We start from the raw sequence: 10,169 nt of genomic DNA, 5'->3' as shown, positions 1-10,169 counted from the left end.
GCTGGCAACACTGCATGCAGGATGAGTTGCTGGCAGGCTAACTGGCGCGGCAGTCAGACAAGAAAATGTAAATTGCCAATGTAACCTTTTCTTGATTCTCTTGTAGGGGTTGAATGGCATGACACTGGCAATACTGAATGCAGAAGGAGTTGCTGGCGGGCTAACTGGCGCGGCAGTCAGACAAGAAAATGTAAATTGTCAATGTAACCTTTTCTTGATTCTCTTGTAGGGGATGAATGGCATGACGCTGGCAATACTGAATGCAGAAGGAGTTGCTGGCGGGCTAACTGGCACGGCAGTCAGACGAGAAAATGTAAATTGCCAATGTACCCTTTTCTCGTCCTTTGCTTTAGATTTTACTTTCCTCAGTTCCTCTCTCCAGTCAGGTTCCTTTTTTCTCCCTTGACATTATTTTCAACTGCTCCCAATGTGCTCGAAACGGGCAGACTTGAAGTATTGGAATTGCTGAGCTATGCACTGGTTGAAAACCTAGTTCCATTAGGACAGATAACAGGGAGAAACACCTACATGATTTTTGGAAATCTCTGTTGGCTGCGAACCTTGATTTCTATTTGAAGATGTGATCAGGACATCAAATATCTTCCTGGTAAAGGAAAACATCCTCCTTCAAAGTATAGCATTTCAGCACATCCAGGAAGATAAAAAAGAATCTTGAATAGCAACTGAAGAGGAGAATTCAAATCAAAGTTTGGAAAGAAAAGAGGACATAAGCCTCAACAACTGAATTTCAGGCCTGCTTTACGGCGATGTTTTGCCTACCAAAACAACAGCCCCTTTGAAAAACGAGGAATAAAGGATCCTACGCCAGCTTACAAGAAACACCTCAAGTACCAAATTTAGTGTCAAGTTGAAAAATCGGCTGGGATAGAGAGGAGGTCGAAGTAACAGAAATAAGACAGTGACTTAACTCAGCAATAAAATTTTGTTTTAAAGTAGTTAGAATTGTCTGAAGCAAAGAAAAGATCAAGAATGCTGGATGCTCGATTTAGACAAATAATGATATATGCAGGGTGTTAGATGATTAGTCCTATACCTAGTTGGTGGTACAAAAGGCAAACGGTTAGTTCCAACCTTGATAACGGATTAAGAGTCCAACCAGAGGGCCTTTAAATGTTACCTTAGGTATTAGAGGCTACTTACTTGAGCTCATCCAAATTTTTTGAGGAAATGGAAATATAAGAGAGAGAGAGAAAGAGAGAGAGAGAGAGAGAGAGAGAGAGAGAGAGAGAGAGAGAGAGAGACCGACCTTACCTTACCTTACAGACCTTACAGTTCGTTCGGGTTGCCCCAGGTCCCTCAGTGTGAGGCACCTTTGATGTCTACCAGAGAATTGCTAACGCATCTTCCGGTATATTTTGCATCTTCCAGTCTTGGATGGTCTGGGATGCATCTTAGATATTTGTCGAGCTTATTCTAAAACAGAGAGAGAGAGAGAGAGAGAGAGAGAGAGAGAGAGAGAGAGAGAACCTTCCAGGAACCTGCACGGATCAAAGGCAAACCGAGAAGGTCTTGAAGCAAAGCCATTATCCAGCACAAAGTTCTCAAACAACGTCTTGCTGTTATTACCTCCGATCGTCAATACATCACAGATCATTACACCTCTTGAAACCAAGACGCGAGGTGATATTTAAGCTCTGTGTCTCGCAGCAAACCCCATCAAATCCTCAGCATCCTTAACGGAGGAAACATCTTTCCTCTCCTGCTGGCAATCTCCTTCAAATCTGCTTCTCCAGGGGAAGATTTGGTCCCCTCGAAGGTCTTCTCTGTGAATACACACTGTACCGACACCTGCAATGATTTGCAACACTCTGGTAAGTGATCATTATGCATAATGAGCATTGCATACTCGTTTGCAAAGTGTATTTTTTCCCTCCCTACACATCAGTAATGGTTAACCTTTATAGCTAAACTATAGACGCTTGCAAACTGTCAAGCTCTCTTGAGAAAGAGAGCCTAATTTATTTCTTGGCAAAGAAATGGGTATGTTTTGTACTCACGAGCAGGACTACTATTTCGTTTTTTTCGCAGAATAGTTTTGATTTCCATTCTGGAAATGTTTAAAAAGGATATTAAGGCTTCGTTCATTTATTGTTGATGAAATTAGTTCAAGAAAACTGTCGTTTTACGATTTATTCTTGTATCTGTGAGATTAGGAAAGCGGCTTTGCTACTCACATACTACAGAGATGGTGGCTTTTTTCTATTTTTTCAAGAAGAGGAGCTAAAAGTACCCATTCACTGAAGTGGGTGTCGGTACAACTGCTCTGGAGATAGGTCATTCATGTTTATTTTCTCCGAGACTATTTCAAAGTAGGTTTCTGATTGTTCTTTTAATTACACGTTGCTATGGATGCGGTTCTGATAAGTGAACTTCAAACTGGAAGGAATATTTAGTGGTGAACTGAAGTCATTTTAAAGCTGTTTGAAAAAAAAAACTGTCCGGCAGAATAACACCAAAAGTCAAATTTTTCCCTTTACCTCGGCTCTGCTTTAACATTTATAAAATTAGAAAAAAATGATTTCAGCTGAATAGCATGAAGCTCTAACACACTGGCTGAGTGCTCTTGCAACAGATGCCATAGACATGAATAAAAGATTTTCAAAAACCGCTCTCTATTGACACTTTAACTTACATTTTGATACCCAGTCATAGTTTTGTGAACTGATCTGAGACGCAGTAACGATAAAAAGGGGAAAACTTTGGTCGAACGAAAAGGACACGAGTAAGTTTTCTGCAAGTTGCTAAAAGGCGATATCAGACGAGATCGTTCAGACGTATTAAAGCCTCTTGCCGCCAAAACCTTACACCAAGAAGCCAATTTTGGTGACAAAACTGAAGTCACTCGAACTGTAATTCTGTAATTGTTCGACATCTGAAATGTGACTGCGACTTCGATTATCTTTCTGCTATTATCTCTTCCACTCAGGAGTATTCAGGAGTACCTCCAGCTAATTCATTCCCTCGAATACTCACCAGGTATGGTCTCTCGTGCTGGCGACCGTCATCTCGTCCCTGGGCACAACCAGTACCCAGGCCGTGGCCTCCGGGGCAACAGACTCCCTCCCAGGGATCGAGACATTATTCTCGTCGTCCTTTTCCTCCTCTTTGGCTTCGACTTCGCCCAATGCTCAGCCTCCTCCTCCCCCTCCCTCGCTTCTGGAGTCGCTCAGAGACCACGGCGCGGACAAGAGGGCAGCCATAGACCGATCCTGCAAGGGCATCTATGACCGGGGGATCTTCATGATGCTCGACAGGGTGTGTGAGGATTGCTACAACCTCTACAGGAAGCCCTACGTCGGCGTCGATTGCAGGTAATGAAAGAATGGCGAGGACGCCATGAATACTTAGCGTATTTTGTGCGCGCGCCATGAATGGCGATGCTCGATGGAGCCACAGTGCTAATAGTTATGGTTTTTATGTATTTGTATGACTGTGTATATGTATATATATATATATATATATATATATATATATATATATATATATATATATATATATATATATATATGTATATATAATCACATGTTAATATATATATATATATAACACATGTTATATATATGTGTATATATATGAATATAATATATTATATATTATAATAATATATATATAATATATATATATATTATATATATATGTATATATATATATATATATATATATATATATATATATATATATATATATATATATATATATATATATGTATATTTATATTACTTCCTCCCATAAAATCTACACTTTTGACAAATCTTTTACCAAACCTACAAAACCCATTGAGGCAATAACAACCTCCATTTTTTCCCCTCCTTCTCCTCCTCCTCCTGTACCCAAAAAAAAAAAAATGCAGGAAGAGATGCTACAGGAACGCGACCTTCCGACAGTGCCTTAACGATCTCCTCCTGAAGGACAACTTCGACTCCTACGCCGACCTCGTCAGGACTGTGGGGAAGTAACCGAGTCCTCAGGCAGAATTAGGACATCGCAGTGATCCAGTATATCCTGAAGACCCCAAGTTAAAGCCACCTAGATATTCGGCAGCCTTTGGAAGACCTTTCATTTTCAATATTCATTTGTCTCTGTGTTGGTTGAGCATCTAGAACTTCATCGTGGCTTATTGGTTTTATTCCCGTTTTCTTTCTATTTCTTTTACGTCTTCCCGTTTTTTATATTTATGTATGAAGGTTTTTCTCGTGTCTACAGATAATTGAATGCGTATAGACATTCCAACTTGGCTTCCTAAATAAATCTTTGTCGCTTTTTTTATTATCGAAGATCAAAGCGAATTAGTTCAACTTACGTTTATGATTATATTCATTTATATGCATATTACATTTTTGTTCATTTGAATAACACTTACCAGTTAGAAGCTATGTTATTAGATTTACTTTTTTGTGTTACTTGTATTTTATTGAGCTATGGAATCTCCAGTCATAATAATTTTAGCTTATTGATATTCCAAAGGCACATTCATTTTCATTTAGTATATATATATATATATATATATATATATATATATATACCACTAATATGAATAGTATTTTGCTGTTCCTCAATTGAGCTTATATTTATAGCTGTACGGAAGAGGCAATCAATTATGATATTATGCTCTAACAATAATTATTATGAAAACTTAACAAACCAATGAAATGCAACATTTGAAAACCAAAGACTGTCTATGATGATATATATACATAATATACAATAAAGCATTTAACCCTTATATTCATTTTCCTTAACTAATTCCTGCTAATAATCACAAATATAGGTATTTATGACATTTAATTATTTTTTAACACTGGCGTAACCTGATTATTTTATGGCCATCACTTACGATAAGTTGAACTTATCTGAAGAAATGTTCATGATAGCATATATTTTTATTACGATTTATACCATATTGACTTATTAGGTGGATCTTTAAGGTATTAGATATTTAGAAATTTAAACATTGTGTCACATTCTGACCCACTTCGAGTTTTCATAATCACATTTCAACTTACTAAACGATATCCAGTGGGCTTGATAAACATAACTGCTTCCATGTTGGAAAATGAAATGACATAAAATCCTCAGACGCAGACGAGAGAAATTATGAGAATAATAAACTCATTATTCATTCCTGGGAGTATTCATACTGAATGATAAAAGCATTATTCATTCCATACGTTTCTGTTCGGAAACAACTGATAGAGTTGTGGAGGAAATTTCTGGAAGAGACCCAGAGTTAGTACTTTGTACTCAGGCCTAAACGTAACATGTTAACTGGGTGGGCGGCTACCCACCTACAGAAATATATTGCTCACCCGCAAAATTAATTTCGCCCAAAAGGTACCGTGAACCCTGTACTACCCACACACATATATTACACACACACACACACAAATATATATATATATATATATATATATATATATATATATATATATATATATATATATATATACATACATACATACATATCTTATTCATATAAAGCATTGAGAAGCATAATCTATCTGTGAGATACATCAAGCTGAAATAAGTGTACAGTATACACGTATGATATTTCATATGCGATGACAAACTCAGTAAAAAAAAAAAAAAAAAGTCGTGCCCACCCACTAAAAAATTCTTAGGGTTAGTTCTGTCTGATATTTTTGATGTAAGATATTAATGTCACACTTGTGTCATATGGGACTACCTAGTTCATAAGCCTAAATCTAAAGTATAACTTAAATTTTGGCGAACAAATTCAGGGGCCACCTGGAATCATCGAAGAAGTTTTTCTCTTTACTGTTTATTATACAAAGTTTTCCCAACCCCACCACAGAACTTATCCTACATACAACATACACGTACAGGCACTTGGTACACGCCTGTAAAAGTTACGTTTTTGTTGTTACCTCTTACATTCAAGTGGCGGGAAAATTCAGATTGGAGGATTAATTTCTTTTAAGTTTTTAAATTTTTTCTTAAAACGAAATAACACTATCGAATGCTCATCAAGATTTACAATTAATTTGCAAATTCTGAAATCATTGATAACTTAGAATTCTTACGATTTTTGTCAAAAGATTGTAACTTCATTTACTGGTCCCTCTAAGATAGAGTTCTCAGCTGAACCCTGAATACTGGAGACCATAAAAAATCAGCTAATTCAGTGCAGGCCTTCAAGGCATTATAAGATTAGAATACCGTGTAATAATGAATTACAGAACAGAAGAATATTTCAAATTAGCAGGACAGAATAAATAAATGGGAAGTAATTCTTTGCCTTTATTTACTTCTATATACGTAATTTGTTCTAATTATTTTTACAACAGCATGCCAGACCTATCAAGGAGTAATTTAAAAGTGAAATATCTAAGAAAGCTGCAAAAATATTTTAAATAACTTGGTGCGTTTCACTATTTTAACGTGAAGTCCATATTGTCTTGACATAGCTTTGATGACTTTGTGCGTGTTCGGTCACTGATAAAGATCATTGCTAATACCGGCCACTTTTATGGGGGAAGCTACTGGTCCAGACATGTCCCTTCCTTGTCCTTGAAGTAGGACTCCAGTGAGGCTTCTTAGGCTGATGTAATGAACTTAGGTAAGTTGCAAATTTTAATGGGAATCTGGCGTAACCTCTCACCAGTTTTTATATGCGCACGCAGGACAGGGCCTCAGGCCTCAGTACTGCTATCTTTGATTATGAAGCTACGCTTGTTTTTCGTTCACCTGAAACTTGTCTTGCCTGAGGCTGGGAATTTTATTCCCCTCTCCTGTGCCCTTTCTCCCGGCACCATCTTTTATGCTGGCGACATTTCAGCTAGTCTCAGCCCTTTTGGCATCATCCCATCTCTTAATGACCTAGAAGAGTTTCCTCTCACGCCCACCTCTGCCCTTTGCCATTGACTTCAATTTAAAGCCGAAATTGTATTGATAATGAGGCTTCCTATATATATTCATAATAATATTTGAACATTATTTCAGCACTGTCAAAACTGCGGGTTTCTAGATGCAAATGAGTTCTCTCGTCATTGTCGCCTCTCAAGTTTAATGAAACAGGTAGGTGTCGTAATTCCTGGTACTTTACCCGACACAAGGCCTAGGCCTGGACTTGAGCTTCAGGACTGGCCATGCTGTTCACCTGCTCTAGAAGACCACTGTTTGCTTCCCGAAAACTGTTCCTTGCCATTTTCTGTCTGACATTTTCGGTCAACTTTCAAAATTGATAATTTTCTAAGATTATTTTACAAAGGAAGACCATTTGCTGGTTCTACCTATTAAGTGCCAACCGGGTAGCCATGACATTAAGTGTGTAGGTGTGTATATATGAGTATTAATTCGTGTCCATTTATGATCATATTAGGGTGTGGCCACACTACAGTAAAACCTGTCATTAAAACACGTCGTCAGCCTGTCGCATCCATATCACAAACAGGTTGTAAACATGTCATTGATCGTAAGTGGAGAACGAACGTTAAATGAGTTTGACAAATACGGGCTAATTATATGAAGCACCGGTCGAAATACTATCAATAATTCGTTGACTTATATTCAGCCTGTTTATGACGTGTCGGCAACGTGTGTTTTTTACGTGTTTTACTAGTGTGGACGCACCCTTAGCTTATTCATACACTGAGCAAATACACCCAAAACAAAAGTATTTTGTAGACATCAATCGTAATTCCAACCAGACTTGAAACACCCATTGCAGTAGCCAGAAGAATATCACTAGCGGACCTAGGGGAGGGGGCCACCTGGGCACGTGCCTCCCCATGAATGATAATGACAAAATAATATGTATATATACATATACATACATATACATATATATACTGTATACATATATATATATATATATATATACTGTACATACTGTGTGTATATATATATATATATATATATATATATATATATATGTGTGTATATATATATATATATATATATATATATGTATAATATGAACATTTGTGTCCCACGCCCATGAACTTTTTCTGGATCCGCTAGTGCAGAAGATTGAACTTATAAATCACCTTTCCCTATGATGGGCAAGATGGTTTGCATGGCGACAAATCTACCTTGAGTCAATCGCCTAAAAAAAAAAAAAAAAAAGTATGGAGTGGTACTCTGAATAAATTTCATAACTGTCAGAAATATTCGAAAACCATAATACCACCTTTCTTCCGGAGTAAAGATATTCACAGATCTCTAGAGAAAATGAATATACTGAGTGAAGAGGTCATACATTCACGATGAAATGAAGATCTAATATCGATTAGCTTCATGAAGTTACAAATATTTCTCCCAGTAAAATGAGTGCTACTATAGTAGGCGGTCCACCTACTGTAGGGGATCAAATGTGTTTCGCCGTGTTTAGTACTAGCCGCTCGGAGATCAAAAGTGGTCAAGGGCACTTAGGAAACATTTGATCCCTGACGGGCTAGTACTAAACACGGCGAAACAGTGTAGAAACACGCGGGTAGACCGCCTACTATAGTAGCAATATGAAATGTTTATGATTATAAAGTAAATCATTTGAAATGTCCTCAAATCAATTTAGGGGTGCTGGAAACGCAGAACAATTGAAAAAAAATGAAAAATAAAAACTGCCTCAATATCAAAATATAATAATAATGTTATTATTATTATTATTATTATTATTATTATTATTATTATTATTATTATTATTATATATATGATCCCAGTAACCAGATATAAAGGGGTCCTGGACTGTGAAGCCTTATTACAGATAAGGTTAAGAAACACTGATATATACCTTAGGAAACGTGGAACACTAAAACAGCCAAATTAGGCCAATAGCTTGCACACGCGTGATAAGTGGCCTCTTAGGATGGAAATTTTATTTATCATTTCTTACAGCCAGAAATCATTTTCAGGTTTTTCTTTGGGCCCCAGCCACTTAACACTCAATCGGGACTGAAATGTGATCGCAAATATAGATACCGTATTTCTTATGTATTCACACGGAATTTCGTCTACCGGGAACATTCCCATTCCTGCGCTTTATTCATCCCTCTAAGCGTGTGATGATGCAGCTCTTTCTAATAAAAGACAGTTCCTTCAGAGTTACTGACGGTGATTAGATCATAAATTACTTTTTTTTTATTTTTCACTTTTGGGGGCATTTATTTGATTATAGATACCGAAGTACAGACTAGCAGTACCTTATTGAACATATAAATTTATTTTGTTGGTCATCTCTTCCTTCTTCCTACAGACATGACAACTGGCTAAAGGATCTAAAGATTCTAGTTATTATACTCTTTTCGGCAGAAGCCAAAATAGGCCTAGGACTAGTAAATGCAGAAGACTAGGCACTCGGCCGAACCTAAACCAAATAGGCCGAACCTAAACGAAAAAGGCCTAGTCTAGTAAATGCAGAAGACAGGACACTCCGCCGAACTTAAACCAAGAGTGATAAAACTGTTTCATTCATATCGCTACAAAACAGTTGACGTATTTCGCCTAAAAGGGCTTCAGCCTACATTTTGGTTCTCGGTAGGAGGCTAACACCATTAGTGTATCTTGCGCGTCATACTGAGGAGATTGTACAGTTGGTTCCTTGAAGCGACCCTTCTGAGGGCCCTGGAGGAATTTTAGCTCTCTGCCTCTGACTTTTCATCTTTCCCTCTGTTCTCTTCCTGCTAGCTATCCCGCTTCTTGAATTTCAACGTGATACGAATTTCACCCCTCATTCAAAAGAGAAAAACTCTTTCGAGCAAGCCCCGTGAGTCTAAAAATATGGTTCCTTAAACTAACCTTTATTATTAATTCTACAGGGAGGGAGGTTCACAATTGTTATCTATTAAATCAGATTGCATAAAAGACTCGGTTCATGTAATAAAAACGAAGCTTATTTCATCACAACCCAGCTAATTACAAATCGCTTATATAGCAATTTAGGCCAAAACTACCGAGCGACGTCAGCAAAGTCAGCGAAGCCAGCAAGCCAGCCCTTCATATCCAGGACACACACCCAAACAGCATCCACCTATTATTAGCGGGAGATCGTCATTATTATCACGGATCATTACACCTGTGACGTATCGCTTATGGCGATTTCTCAGACGAAGGGATCCTCGAATCTGAGACATACATCAAGAGGTATTTAAGCTCGGCTACTCGAGACGTCCATATCAAAACCTCGACTTCCT

The 10,169-nt window shown here is 37.6% G+C and overlaps 1 protein-coding gene across 1 annotated transcript; it reads left to right on the top strand.

Moving 5' to 3' along the window:
• The first annotated feature begins 1,693 nt into the window (after positions 1–1,693).
• LOC136840498 (crustacean hyperglycemic hormones A-like) lies at positions 1,694–4,491 on the top strand. Its single transcript, XM_067107158.1, has 3 exons — positions 1,694–1,832; positions 2,998–3,332; positions 3,872–4,491. Exons 1-3 carry the CDS (start codon positions 1,815–1,817, stop codon positions 3,975–3,977), a joined length of 459 nt encoding a protein of 152 aa, XP_066963259.1. The 5' UTR covers positions 1,694–1,814; the 3' UTR covers positions 3,978–4,491.
• The last annotated feature ends 5,678 nt before the right edge of the window (positions 4,492–10,169 follow it).

Source organism: Macrobrachium rosenbergii, chromosome 7 (assembly GCF_040412425.1).
Source record: "Macrobrachium rosenbergii isolate ZJJX-2024 chromosome 7, ASM4041242v1, whole genome shotgun sequence".
Lineage (NCBI taxonomy): Eukaryota > Metazoa > Arthropoda > Malacostraca > Decapoda > Palaemonidae > Macrobrachium > Macrobrachium rosenbergii.
This window is presented reverse-complemented; position numbering and strand designations above follow the sequence as displayed.